Here is a 15,166-nt window from a genome sequence, read left to right as displayed (position 1 = left end):
AGGAGGTAGGGTGGGAGGAGGTGTAATCCAGGTAGCTGTGGGTGTCGGTGGGTTTGTAAAAATTGTCAGTGTTGAGTGGGTTGTTGTTGATGGAGATGGAGAGGTCCAGGAAGGCGAGTGTGGTGTCAGAGGTGGTCCAGGTGAATTTAAGGTCGGGGTGGAATGTGTTGGTTTAGGGACTCTACTGTTTAGTTTCAAGAAGACATTAGATGATTATTCAAACAGAAACAATGTGCAAGTTTATGAGGAAAAGGCAATTGATTGGCATAACACTGGCCCAGGAATGATGTACTAAACGGTCTGGAATGATTCTGTGGTAGTACAGCAGCTGGAAAGCTTTACTAGAGGCAGAAAAATGCTGGAAATACTCAGCAGGTTATACCAGCAGTATTAGGGTGACTAATTAAATGGGATCAGATATTTTGGAAGTTAAATCCTTGAGACATTGAAAGGCTTCAAAAAGGTAGGTCTCAGTGGCAATTGACATAGTGGGTGATCAATGGTGGGAGTCTTGGGGATGGGGCATTTAAAGATGGGAGGTCAAGTGCTGCCATCTCCTGGAATATGTCCAGGTAGAGCTAGCAACACTATTCACCTGACACAGGAGCTATGCTCCAAAAGCTTGTGATTTCAAATAAACCTGTTGAACTTAAACCTGGTGTTGTGTGACTTCTGACTTTATTGGAGTACTCGGTGCCCAAATGATTTTGATGACTCTCTTCAGTTTGCTGGGGGGAGGGACACTGTCTATAACATGATGAGTATTTGTAGGAAGAAAGTTGGCGAAAATTTTTCCATCCTCTAGCCCAGTTTATGTTTAACCCAAAGGGAGAAGGTGAAAACAGAGATAGGTGAACTGTTTTTGGGAATGATGTGGAGGTGCTGGTGTTGGACTGGGGTGGACAAGGTTAAAAATAACTACCTGACGAAGGAGAAGCATTTCAAAAGCTTGTACTTTCAAATAAACCTGTTGGACTGTAACCTGGTGTTCCAGGATTTTTTAACTTTGTTTTTAAGAAATTATCAGGATGGCACAGGTGAAAAAGAAACACAACTATCTTGGCAAAACCTGACTCCTTGAAAGAGGACATTGCTTTTCAATTCATGTTTAAATTGCTGTCACTTCTCTTCCAGGAATGCCTAACTTGAAGAAGTTCTGCTTTTTTCTCCGGAATTTCCCAAACCACAACAAGTTCCCCTTATCTTCAACATTCATAACTTTTCCCAGTTTTCCCAGACTTAATATGTTTCTCTCTCAAGATGTAATGGACTGTTGATGTTTCCAATATTTTCTCCTGTTTTAATTAAAACTCCTTTAAGTTCCTGTTCTTCGATCCACACAGGGAAAGCAAAAAAAAAGCATTTCTATAGCAATATATAATATTTTATTATTGTACAATACACACATACAAAATCCCCACCAGCAGCAATGAGATAAATGACCAAATAATTTGTTCTTTCTTTGTAATGCTAAAACCATTAGCTAGAATACCAGGATGGTGAAGTTTGTTCTAAAGCAAACATCTTTTTAGATTCTTCCACTTCCTCTGTGTAACCACAGGAAAGTAGCTGTCAAAGCAAAAAGCTTTTTATCTAAGAAAGACCAGTCTAACTGTGTTAGTACTTTCTAGATACTAGCTTGTTAACTGTAAATCAATGTCAATACTGGTTCAGGAACAATGATCTCAAATTACCTAAACGGGCATATTTCATAGAGTCATGGTCATACAGCACAGAAACAGATTCTTCGGTCCAACAAGTCCTTGCCAATCAATCCCAAACTAAACTGCCTGTTCTTGGCCCTCCAAACATTTCTTATTCATGTACTTATCTAAATGTCTTTTAAAAGGTATAACTTGTATCTGCATGCACCACCTCCTCTGGATTTTCATTCCACATTCTCTGTGTAAAAAATTGCCCTTTATGTCTTTTTTAAATGTATTTTTTCTCACCTTAAAATATGGCCCTGGTCATGAAATCCTCCACCCTAGGGAAAGCATACCTACTGTTCGCCATATCTATACCTCTCATTATTTCATAAACTTTTATAAGATTACCTCTCAACCTCCTACGTTCCAGTGAAAAAAGACCCTATCCAGTCTCTTATTATAAGTCAAACCCTCTATTCCCAGCAACATCCTGATAAATCTCTTCTGAACTCTCTCCAGCTTCATATCCTTCTGCTAACAGGGTGACCAGGACTGGACATAGTACTCCAGAAGAGGCCTCACCAAAGTCTTCTACAACCTCAACATAACACCCCAACTCCTATACTCAAAGCAATGAAGGCAAGCACACTAAACACCTTCTTAATCGCTTATGATGCAAACTTCAAAGAATTATGTACCTGAACCCTTAAATCTCTCTGTTCCAATACACTGCCCGAGGCATTACTTTTGATTATATTAATCTTGTCTTTGTTTGTTTTACTAAAACAAAATACCTCACATTTATCTAAATTAAACTCTATTGGTCACTCTTCAGCCCATTGATCCAAATGATCAAGATCTCTTTATGATCTATATAATTGTCTTCACTCTCCACTATACCACCAATTTTGGTGTCATTCGCAAACTATGCTTTCTATATTCTCATCTAAATCATCTATATAAATGACAAACAAAAGTGGACCCAGCACCGATCCCTGTGGAACACTGCTGGGCACAGATCTCCAGTCCAAAAAACATCCACTATCACTCTCTGTCCTCTGTGTTAAGCCAATTTTCTAACCAATTGGCAAGCTCACCATGAATCCCATGTGATCTAACTTTACTAATTAGTCTACCATGTGGAACTTCGTCAAAGGCTTTACTACAGTTCAAGTAAACAATGTCTACCGCTCTGCCCTCATCAATCTTCTTGGTTACTTCCTCAAAAAACTCAATCAAGTTTGTGAGACATAATTTCTCTGGCACAAAACCATGAGAATTGGATACAAAGTCAAAGAGGAAAAGAAATCGCTGGGCTACATTGCAAGTGTAGGGGAGTGGGACCAATCGGATAGCACTTTTGTAGATATAATGGGATGAGTGGCCTCTTTGTCTGCTGATTCTTGGAGGCACGGTCAATTGGATGGGAATAGGTATCCAAGCAGCAGCCATTGCCTTTGGGAGAAGGGAAGCAAAGTGTAATTAAGAACAAAATAAACCTTTCAAAGTGACACCTAGAAACGAAGAAATCAGCATTTCTGCCATTTGATCAGGGCTCAAAGGCTAAAGGATCACTCTTGGAGGGCAATGTAGGAGACAGCAGCAGAGGGGTGAGCAAGGCATAGTTAGACGATGGATGTCACAGAGTAGTCACAGTGGATATGTAGGGTGGCAAGAGACAGATAAGTGTGTTAAACCATGACAACTGATCCCCTGGTACAGCTATAAACAGCTGAACATAATTTTAAAAAGTTCGATAATTTTAGAATGGTATTGTGGATGGCACCAGATGGGCTGAAGGGCCTGTTCCTAAGCTGTACTGTTCTGTTTTCCATAAGTAATGGAGGGACTCAGGTTACACTGGGATTGCTTTTGAGTTCTACAGGTATGGGCAGAATGTAAATGGAACTACAAATGGAAAGGCAAAAAGGAGGTGGTTCTTCACCAGACTAGTTGAAATCAGGGCAGGGATATTTGATGACTTAATCGGGAAGACTTTCATGAAGGATGTTGATATAGTTCTCGGGGCTAAAGGGGTTAAAGGATATAGGGAAAAAGTGGGAATGGGTACTGAGCCATGATGGTAGTGAATGGCAGAGCTGGCTCGATGGGCCAGTTGACCTACTCCTGCTCCTATATTCCATGTTTCTCTGATCTAAAGTGACCAAGGTCACAAGAGAAATTACACTGTGGAGATCCAAACTTTGGGAAGATAATGAGTTCAATTGCAGATGTGAGTGATGAAAGAGAGGAAAAGACCTGTCCATCTAGCCTGTATCAAAGTGTTCTGATATCTTGTGTACAAAATTCACTTTAATCCATCCAGATATCCTTTGAACTCAATGAAACAGAAATTCCAAGGATAAAGAAATGCCAAAGATATTCCAAAATATTCTACAGGGCCCAAGCATATTGTTTCATCTATATACTTAGGATTTTTCTTTTGCATTTTACTTATCAGCATCAGCAGCACAATGCAACCTGGAGTACCCTTATATGTGACTTGTTAAAGAAAAGTTCTCCCTCCGTTGTAATGATAGAACTTGCAATCAAAACTGGTAAAACTGGTCTACTTGCATCTTGCTGTTTTGTTTTTCTGCCACTACCTGCATCCTCTACCCATCATCAGTCATGGGATAATACTTCATTTTGGCTATTTCCATTTTCTCTTGTGACTACTTGTTTGCTACCTCAGCACCTTGTTTGACCCTGCATTGAGGTCTGACCTCAGATCCTCGTCATTACAAAACTGCATTCACAACAATACCTCTATCCTTATTTCAGTCTGTTCGCTGCTGCAACCTCCATTTGTACCTGTTCTACCTGTAAATAAGACCATGTCGATGATCTCCTAGTTAGACTCCATCTATGTAAACATAAGCCCTTTCAAAGCTCTGCTCTTGTCCTGTCCCACAACAGGGATTGTTCACCCTCCATGTCACCCTGCATCTACATTGGACTCTACTATCTCTTTAGTGCGGGGTCAAGAGCGTGGGACTGGAAAAGCACAGCAGGTCAGGCAGCATCCGAGAAGCTGGAGAATTGACGTTTCAGGCATTCCTGATGAAGGGCTTATGCCCGAAATGTGGATTCTCCTGTTCCTTGAATGCTGCCTGACCTGCTGTGCTTTTCCAACAACATGCTCTTGTCTCTGATCTCCAGCATCTGCAGTCCTCACTTTTTCCTATCTCTTTAATGCCTCAAATTTAACATTTTTATCTTTATCAAATTGCTTTAGTGCTGCATCTCAGTAAGTATCTGCAGCCCTTAAAGCTTCCACCTATATTTTCCATGCCTCTGATCTCTGACTTTCTGTGTGGCAATTAGTTCAGATGGCTAGATGGATAGCATGTGGTTTTGAATGATACCATTAGAATGGGGTTTGACCTCTTCCAGCCTAAGTAGACAAGGGGACTGCTTCCTTGCCCATGACTGCAGTAAAACCATAGCATAGTGGCAACTATATAGCCACTTCAATTGTCATAAAATCCCAGCTGGTTCATGAATGTCCTTCAGAGAAAACAATCTGCCAACGTTTCCTGGTCTGGTCCTCATGTGGCCCCAGACCCACAGCTATGCAGCTGACTCTTAACTACCATCTAAGAAATTAGGGATGGGTAATAAATGCTTGATGAAGAGCTAATGCTCGAAACGTCGATTCTCCTGCTCCTCGAATGTTGCCTGACCTGCTGTGCTTTTCCAGCACCACACTTTTTGACTCTGATCTCCAGCATCTGCAGTCCTCACTTTCTCCCAATAAATTCTGGTTTAGCCAGTGATGCCCAGATCCTGTGAATGTATAAAAATAGCATTTTCTTACAGACTGAACCCCTGGTGTCTTCTGCAATGAACTTTAAAAATGCTCACTCCTACATTCTTTGTGGACTGAAAGTAAAGCTGATGGCCTTGCATATCTACTCCACCTGTTGTAAACCCAACAATATAAACATCTTTTCTTTAAAGCCACAAGACTGCAGTCACCTGCTTTCTAATGGAATGCAGGACTGTTCCAGAAGGACAAAAGTAGCCATTTTGTTTTAATGAAAATCCTTCACAGAAGTGATTGGCTTTGTTTTGAAATCTGAATTCCAAAAATGATAGTGATCTATATGAATTTTACACCTTTCATCAGAAAATTCAATAACATGTTGCTTAATTATTTCTATTTGACTGAAGGAAGGGAGAAGAGAACTGATTCTCTGGCAGTTTCACTCACTTCATTTTGTATGATTGCTGTTTTTTTACCTTCCTGTGGTGCTTTAATATCAGGACATGCTATTGATCTTTGCTAAAATTTCAGGGTCAGTGCCAGGCGCAGCTGGATGCTGATCCCATTCCTAGGAGGAAGGTCCACCACCACAAATTTGTAATCATCCTTAAAGACAGCCACAGAGCAATTCTTGGCAGCCAGAAACTTTTTTTATTCAGCTATATACATTCAGCTATATACATTGCATGTCGAGCAGGAAGTGATTCCTGCATGACCATCTCAGATCAAGATACAAACTGTGTATCTTGTGACCTGACATACATTACTGTAAAGACGTGTGGCACTGGAAAAGCACAGCAAGTCAGGCAGCATCCGAGGAGCAGGAAAATCGACGTTTCGGGCATAAGCCCTTGATCAGGGATGTGGGAAGCGGGGTGGTCCAAGGGGGCTGAGAGATAAATGGGAGGGGGAGGAGCTGGGAGCAAGGTAGCTGGGAAGGCAATAGATGCAGGTGGGGGGTGGTGATGGTGATAGGTCAGAGCGGAGGGTGGAGCGGATTAGGTGGGAAGGAAGATGGACAAGGAGGACAGTTCTGGAGGGTGGTGCTGAATTTGAGGGTTAGATTTGGGATAAGGTGGGGGGAGGGGGATGAGGAAATTGGCATTGATCCTGAGCAGTTGGAGGTTCCCAAGGTGGAAGATAAGGCGTTCCTCCAGGCGTCAGGTGGCTAGGATTTGGCGTTGGCGGAAGCCCAGGACTTGCATGTCCTTGGCGGAGTGGGAGGAGGAGTTGAAGTGGTCGGCCACAAAGCGGTGGGGTTGTTTAGTGTATGTGACCTGGATACATTACCATTAGTGGGGTCATTAGCTATCATATAGATAGCTTCTTCGCGCATTCTACATTCTGTCAGATGGATGTGGAAGATTCACGTGACGCTATTTTCAAGAAAGGCAAGACAGCCAACTCTGGCCAACATTTATCACTCAATCAACATCACAAAAATGGCGTATCTGACCATTATCAAATTGTTGTTCGCAAGAGTACAAATACACTGCCTCATTTCCCAGGTAAAGAGTAGATTTTGGTTGCATGGAAGCCTTATTGAGAATGAATGCATTTTCTGGAAACTTGTTTGATCATTCTGTGGAATTGGTGAATTTTTTTCAGAACTTTTGATGTTAGAAATTATATTGGCAATAGAGTTTATAACAATAATTTCTAATACCAGACCCAAACCTGGGTCACAGGAATCCTCCAAAGTGAAGAAGGTTACCTCAGAGTACAACGGGATCTTGATCAGATGGGCTCATGGGCTGAGCTAAATTTAGATAAATGCGAGGTGCTGCATTTTAGAAAGGCAAATCAGAGCAGGACTTATACATTTACTGGTAAGGTCCTAGGGTTTGTTGCTGAACAAAGAGACCTTGGGAGTGCAGGATCATAGTTTATTGAAAGTAGAACCGCAGGTAGACAGTGAAGAAGGCGTTTAGTATTCTTTCCTTTATTGATCAGAGCATTAAGTATATGAGTATAGGTATAGTCATGTTGCGGCTGTACAGGACGTTGGTTAGGCCACTTTTGGAATATTAACTATCGGAATGATGTTGTGAAACTTGAAAGGGTTCAGAAAAGATTTACAAAGATGTTGCCAGGATTGGAGGATTTGCATTATCAGGAGAGGCTGAATAGGCTGTGGTTATTTTCCCTGGAGCGTCGGAGGCTGAGGGATAACTTTATAGAGGTTTATAAAATCATGATAGACATAGATAAGATAAATAGACAAAGTTTTTACTCTGGGATGGGGAGGCCAGAACTCGAGGGCATAGGTTTAGGGTGAGAGGGGAAAGATATAAAAATGACCTAAGGGGCAACTTTTTCATGTGGAGGGTGGGATGTGTATGGAATGAGCTGCCAGAGGAAGTGGTGGAGGCTGGTACAATTGCACCATTTAAAAGGCATCTGGATGGGTATATGAATGGGAAGGGTTGATAGGGATATGGGCCAAGTGCTGACAAATGGGACTAGATTAGGTTGGGATATCTGGGTTGGCATGGACAAGTTGGACTGAAGGATCTGTTTCCATGCTGTACATCTCTATGACTCCATGAAACTGTAAATGCTTTGTGGCTTGACGACCCACTATATTTTTCTCATTGCATGATTTCTTATGATGATGTGCAAATTTCAATTTAAACCTTTTAACAAACAGGATGCTGAACCTGATTGTGAGAGTTCCTTACATAGAAAATGTGAGTTTGTAATGCATTTCTCCAAGGTCTGCTATTAAAAATGTACAGTTGGCAAGTTTTTAGTCTTGAGTCAAATGGGCTCAGTTGCGAAGCCATTTATGACTAGTTGCATCTTTGTAATTTGACCTGAATACGCTGCTGTTAAAACTATTTCATGGATTTATTTTGCGTTAACACTTTTACACTACCGAAATATTAAAACTGCAGTGTTTTGTCAAATTGGTATCAATTCCTGTTTCACAACTGATGATGGTCCTTTCCAGAGCTACAAGTTGCCTTGAAAGTATTTGTGAGAGCTGCCCACACCTTCCTAAGCCATTTTAATGTCTTAGAACTAAAAAGGCTACATGTCAAAGTGACCTTGGCAGCTGAGATGGCATTTTGAACATTCTACCTTTGTAGACCCCAGCAACAAATGCCACTTGAAAGACAGCCCAGTTAAGATATTCCAATTGATTCATGCAAAGGCCAAGCGATGTCTGTTTGGGTGGAACATCTTGCAAGCGATCTGGGTAATCAGCTGAATCTGAATTGGAACAAACAACTTTTGGCAAGAATTCAACATATACTCGACAGTCAAATGTGCTGGAGACATAGCAATGTGTAATAACCTGTCGGAATATGTTTAGGCAAATATATCATTGGGATAACACTAGTTGCCAATAAGCCTATGAAGGTTGTGACAACTTGTCACCCATGTTAAAGAAATGTATTAACTGGAAAAGTAGACTAATTTAAGTGTGTGCAGAAACTAATTGTTCCTGAGTATATTTTATTGCCAATTTTATGCTGTTTATCAGGTTTCGTGTTCAGGGCTGCTGTAAATATCTACTCTAATTCAGTGGTGTCAGTTGCTTCTTATGAAGAGGGAAAATTTGGTAAGGGGAAATCGGGTTTAATCAAGCTTGGACTCTCCAGGGCCCTTCACATTCTTTCATGCATTTGCTATTCAAGTTTTCTGCTCCCACAATGCCCTGCCCAAACCTGCATGCTAAAGTCAAACCTGTGAATTTCCTGGTCTATTTGATTCACAGTAGTCATCAGCTGACTAAAACGTGTTTCTCCAGACGTTAGTAGTTTTATAAATTAACATCTGTAAAAGAAATGTCATCTGTTTCTCTCACTCCACCCATTCCTGGCCACAGTTCAATTAACTGAGAAAATTGTGCACCTAATTGTGGATTTGACGAATTTCTTTGTAATCAAAATTCTTCATCATATCAGAAGGATGTTGTGAAACTTGAAAGGGTTCAGAAAAGATTTACATGGATGTTGCCAAGGTTGGAGGATTTGAGCTATAGGGAGAGGTTGAACAGGCTGGGGCTGTTTTCCATGGAGTGTTGGAGGCTGAGGGGTGACCTTATGGAGGTTTATAAAATCACGAGGGGCATGGACAGGGTAAATAGACAAAGTCTTTTCCCTGGGGTGGGGAAGTCCAGAACTAGAGTGCATTGGTTTAGGCTGAGAGGGGAAAGATATAAAGGAGACCTAAGAGGCAACTTTCATGCAGAGGGTGGTACGTGTATGGAATGAGCTGCCAGAGGAAGTGGTGGAGGCTGGTACAATTGCAACATTCGAAAGGCATCTGGATGGGTATATGAATGGGAAGAGTTTAGAGGGATATGGGCAAAATGCTGACAAGTGGGATTAGATTAGATTGGGACATCTGGATGGCATGGAAGAATTGGAACGAAGGGTCTGTTTCAGTGCTGTATATCTCTGTGACTCTATGACTCTAAATTCACTTTAAATAATTGCTACAGGATGTATTTTACAGTTGTACACATGTTAAATTCAATTTGTTATAACTCCATTATTATGGCCACAATTTGTTACTCTTCAAGGAAATACTCTCACATGCCAAAAATTGAATGGGATTGCAATTACACCTACACTCTGGTTGGTGAAATGGAGCTGAAACCAAGAGACTGAAATTTATAGCTCCTATATAAATCAGTCAGATTGCTTAATTGTGATTTGAAAAGTGCCTTATATTTTATTCATTTAAGAACACCCATAATTAATAACTTTAAAAGAAGCTCTGTTATTTGAGAGTTAAATTAACAACAGTTAAATGGTTATTAATTTTTCTCCATTTGAGTTGTAAGAAATAGGTTACTTCACTGAAAATCCAATTGATTTCAACACTAAAAACCGAAAGAACTATGGATCCTAGAAAATCAGTGGCTCAGTGGTTAGGTAAAAACAAGGACTGCAGATGCTGGAAACCAGAATCTAGATTAGAGTGGTGCTGGAAAAGCACAGCAGGAGAGCAGGTCATGAGGGTGGTGCTGAGTTGGAAGGTTGGAGCTGGGGTGAGGTGGGAGAAAACGAAATGAGGAAACTGGTGAAGTCCACATTGATGTCCTGGGGTTGAAGTGTTCTGAGACGGAAGATGAGACATTCTTCCTCCAGGCGTCAGGTGGTGAAGGAGCGGCAGTGGAGGAGGTCCAGGACCTCCATGTCCTCGGCAGAGTGGGAGGGGGAGTTGAAATGTTGGGCCACAGGGTGGTGGGGTTGATTGGTGCGGGTGTCCCGGAGATGTTCCCTAAAGCGCTCTGCTAGGAGACATCCAGTCTCCCCAATGTAGAGGAGACTGCATCGGGAGCAACGGATACAATAAATGATATTGGTGTATGTGCAGGTAAAATTTTGATAGTAAAACTTTGACCTGCTGTGCTTTTCCAGCACCACTCTAATCTAGATTCTGGCTTAGTGGTTAGCCCTGTTACCTTACAGTAGCAGGGGCCTGGGTTCAATTCCAGTGTCAGGTGTCTGTCTGTGTGGAGTTTGCACATTCTCCCTGTAGCTGCTGGGTTTCTTCCAGATGCTCTGCTTTCCTCCCACAGTCCAAAGATGTGCAGGTTAGTGAATTGGCCATGCTAAATTGCCCACAGTGTTCAGGAATGTGTAGGTTAGGTGCACTAAGCATGGGTAAGTATAGAGTAGGGAAATGGATCTGGATGAGTTACTGTTTGGAGGGTTGGTGTGGGCTTGTTGGGCCAAATGGTCTATTTCCACACTCCAGGGATTCTAGGGAAACAGAAATTGCTGGAAAAGCTCAGCAAGTCTAGCACCATCTATGGAGAGAATCAGATTTAATGTTTTGGGTCCAGTGACCTTTCCTCAGAACTCTGATTTCTCTCCACAGATGCTTTGAGATTTTCCAGCAATTCCTATTTTTGCTTCAAATCAACATTGGTCTTTTTTCTCTTTGATTTTTAAGATTTCCTTTTTTGGTTCACAGCCCAGCATTTATTCCCCATTCCTGCCTTCCTGAACCACTTTAGGTCATGGCAGTTAGGTACATCCACTGTGCTACTCCAAGATTTAGACTAGCAACAGTGAAAGAACAGTGATATTTCCAACTCAGGAAGGTGTGTAGTGAGGAGGGAAGTTGAAGGTAGTGTTTCTCCATTTCCCTTGTCCTTCTAGGTGATAAATATCATTATTATAGATAGAACATCTTGCTTGCAGTTCAATCACCTTTGAACATAGGAATATGAGTAGGCTACCTCGCCACTCAAACCTGTTCTGACATCCAAACAGATCTTGGCTGATCTCTGACTTAACTGCATTAAGCTGACATTGCCCATATTTTTCAATATCATGGAACACAGAAATCTATCAAGCTCATGGTGGCTCAGTGGTCGGCACTGCTGCATCACAGGGACGCGGGTTCAATTCCAGCCTCAGGCGACTGTCTGTGTGGAGCTTGCACATTCCCCCCCTGTGTTGCGTGGGTTTCCTCCGGGTGCTCCGGTTTCCTCCTGGAGTCCAAAGATGTGCAGGTTAGGGTGGATTGGCAATGGGAAATACCGAGATCGGGTGGATCAGGGTGGGATGCTCTTCAGGATTCAGCATGGACTCGATGGGTGAAATGGCCTGCTTCCACACTGCAGGGATTCTATGATTCTCAGATAAGTAACCCTACCTCAAATACCATTTGGAAAATTGCATTCCAAATGTCCACCACCATTTGTGTGAAGAAGCTATTACTCCCTAAATGGAGAATATCCCAATCAAGCACCTGTCTTTAAATTGCCTGGGATCTTGAAGAGCCTATAGTTCTTTTAGATTACTTGCAGTGTGGAAACAGGCCCTTCGGCCCAAGTCCACACCAACCCGCTGAAGCGTAACCCACCCAGACCCATTCCCATACATTTACCCCTTCACCTAACCTGCACATTTTTGGATTGTGGGAAGAAACCAGAGCACCAGAGGAAACCCACACAGATACAGGGAGAATGTGCAAACTCTACACAGAGATTCGCCTGAGGGGAGAATTGAACCCGGATCTCTGGTGCTGTGAGGCAGCAGTGCTAACCACTGTGCCGCCCATAGTTCACCATTGCGTTCTCTGTAGAAAATGGGAAATGTAAATAGTGCAGACTAGATGGGCTGAAGCATCTCTATTTTAGTAAAATATTTAATGACTCTATAGCACTCAGCAAATCTAAGCTGATTTGCTAACCAGTCAGCATGTTTTTCCTCAAGAGTATAATTGTGGTCAATTGAAATTTGGCATTCTTGCATTTGTCCTGATGAGTGCAAAAGAGGGCAGTATGACTCCCTGATCAGCAATACACAAGTTCTGGACCACCTAATGGTTGTTTGTGAGATACAATATACTAGAGATATTTGATGAAGTATTTCAATGCATTTGAGATAAATGATTGGGCAGAGGGATTACATGTTGAATAATGACCAAGGCCCATTGAAACAGAGATCTTAGGTTTTTACTTCATGGATCCTAAAAGGCATCAAGTCTATAGTGGGAACAAATGGAATAATGGACTGCATTAAGAGATGAAGAAAATGTACATGAATTGTAACTGCATAAGGGCATCACTTGAGTCACCTTGTGTGTTGTTATAAATTTTGGTACCACCCGCAATCCAGAAATGAAGAATTTGAGCTGGAGATGTGCGACTGGAGCAAATGCAAAATATAGTGGATGCTGGAAATCTGAAATAAAACAGAAAATGTTACACATGTTGGATTGGAGAGAAACAGGAGTTAATGTTTTTTCATCAGAAGAATACAAATCTGGCACTTACCAGGTACAGTTTGAATTGTATATTAGGTGGTTTGAAGATTAGCTGGGTACTCTTGGTGAGAAGAGAAAGGATTCTGATTAGAGAGATATGAGAAGTGTAGTCATGGATCAGGAACCTTCAACTATGTTATAAATGAGATCTCACACCTGAGTATTGTGTGCAGATTTGGTCTTCTTATCTGTGGAAAGATTTTCTGGCTACAGAGGGAGTGTAATGAAGGCTTATCAGACTGATGCCTGGGATCGCAGGACTGAAGCATCAAGAGAGATTGGATCAGTTAGGACCATATTCAATTGAGTTTAGAAGAATCGGGGCAAATCTCGGTGAAATCTTTAAAATTCTAGCAGGACTGGTCAGGGTAAACAAGGGAAAGATGTTCCCAGTGACTGGGGAGTCCAGAACCGGGGGGGTGGGGGTGGGGTCCCAGGATAGGAGATAGGCCATTTATGACTGAAATGACGTGAAATTTCAGCATCCAGAGTGTAGTGAGCCAGTGGAATTCTTTACCACAGAAAGCAGCTGAGGCGGAAACATTGAAGGCTTTCAAGGAGTTAGATACAGTTCTTAGGGCTAAAGGGATCAGAAAATACTGACTTGGATGATCAGTTGTGACCGTATTGAATGGCAGAGAAGGGTTCTATGGCCTATTCCTGTTCCTTTTTTTCCAAAACATAATGAGGAACTGGGAATCAGTGGTTACATTTGAATATTTGCTGCTTCTGCAGTTAGTATAATGGAGGATGTGCGAAAGCTGCAGGAGGAGCAAAAATGTTTATTGGGAAATGGCCGATGCAGTTAAATGTGGAAAATCCATTTGCAATAAATGAACAGGCAGAGGGATTAGATGTTGAACAAGCAGAGGGATTACATGTTGAATAGTGACTAAGACCCATTGGAAAGAGACCATGGGCTAAATCCTCAGAATCCATCAATTCTGTATCTGGCAAGAATTCAAGGAACACTCCTCACTTGTTTGGATAGCAGCTCAAGAAACTTGCTGCTACCTAAGACAAAGCAGCAAGCTTGAACGGTTTCCAATCTGCCATCTGAAGGAAGATGCACTGCAACAGCCTACCAGGTCTGTTCAACAGTGTGTTCAAAACCAGTAGGTGGATGGAACACTGTCACCTTCAAGTTCCTCTCCTGAGCCATACACACTAACTGGATATGAAATAATATTGTTGTTCCTTCACTGTTGTTGTGCCAAATAAGCTGGAGTTCCCTCCCTATGTGTGTACCTGCGCCAGATGGAGTGCAGCAAATCATAAAAGCAGCTCACCACTACCTTCTCAAGGGCAATTGGGGATGGGAAACAAATGCTGTGATGCCCACATACTTTGAAAAGAATAAAAAGAACTTGCAGAGCTATTTGAAGGAGACTGTGGGAAGATCTCTCTTCACCACTCTCTCACCTCCTACAATGTTGCAATGCCAGAAGAGATCCAAGTTTCAATTTTAATTTGCTCACTGGCTGTGTGATAAGAACCTGTGTGTGAAAGGCATTGGGCCTGACCATTCAAGTGGAACGATCATGCCAGGTGCTGACCCCATCCCTGCAGCCAAAAAGGAGGCATCTAACTTTGTATGCCCCTCAGCCTCCTCCATTGCCACAACAAACCAAACCCCAAATTGGACCAACAACACCTCATCTTCCGCTTGGGCAGCCTACAGCCTGGAGGACTCAACAATGAGTTCTCCAATTTCAAATCAACTTCTTTCCCATCCCAGTTCATCCCATCCCAGTTCATCCACTTTACCAACACCTTGCACCCCGACCTCAATTTCACCTGGACCGTCTCAGACTCCTCCCTCCCCTTCCTAGACCTTTCCATTTCTATCTCGTGCGACCGAATCAACACAGACATTTACTATAAACCGACCGACTCCCACAGCTACCTAGACTACACCTCCTCCCACCCAGCCCCCTGTAAAAACGCCATCCCGTATTCCCAATTCCTTCGTCTCCGCCGCATCTGCTCCCAGGAGGACCAGTTCCAA

At 42.2% G+C, this 15,166-nt stretch overlaps 1 protein-coding gene across 2 annotated transcripts in view; it reads right to left on the bottom strand.

Annotated features, from left to right (window-relative positions):
- The window catches only part of dalrd3 (DALR anticodon binding domain containing 3), a 77,207-nt gene that overhangs the window by 41,268 nt on the left and 20,773 nt on the right, over window positions 1-15,166 (bottom strand). Inside the window, exon 1 of one of the 2 annotated variants that reach the window (XM_043707630.1) lies at window positions 12,970-13,721. The exons of the other annotated variant lie outside the window; for it this stretch is intronic. Coding sequence (XP_043563565.1) covers window positions 12,970-13,104 — 135 coding nt within the window. The 5' untranslated portion in view covers window positions 13,105-13,721. Of the gene's footprint in view, window positions 1-12,969; window positions 13,722-15,166 lie in introns of those variants that run through there. 2 annotated transcript variants of the gene reach the window in all.

Source organism: Chiloscyllium plagiosum, chromosome 18, assembly GCF_004010195.1.
Source record: "Chiloscyllium plagiosum isolate BGI_BamShark_2017 chromosome 18, ASM401019v2, whole genome shotgun sequence".
Classification (NCBI taxonomy): Eukaryota; Metazoa; Chordata; class Chondrichthyes; order Orectolobiformes; family Hemiscylliidae; genus Chiloscyllium; species Chiloscyllium plagiosum.
Note: the sequence above shows the minus strand (reverse complement) of the source record. Positions and strands in the feature narration are given on the sequence as shown.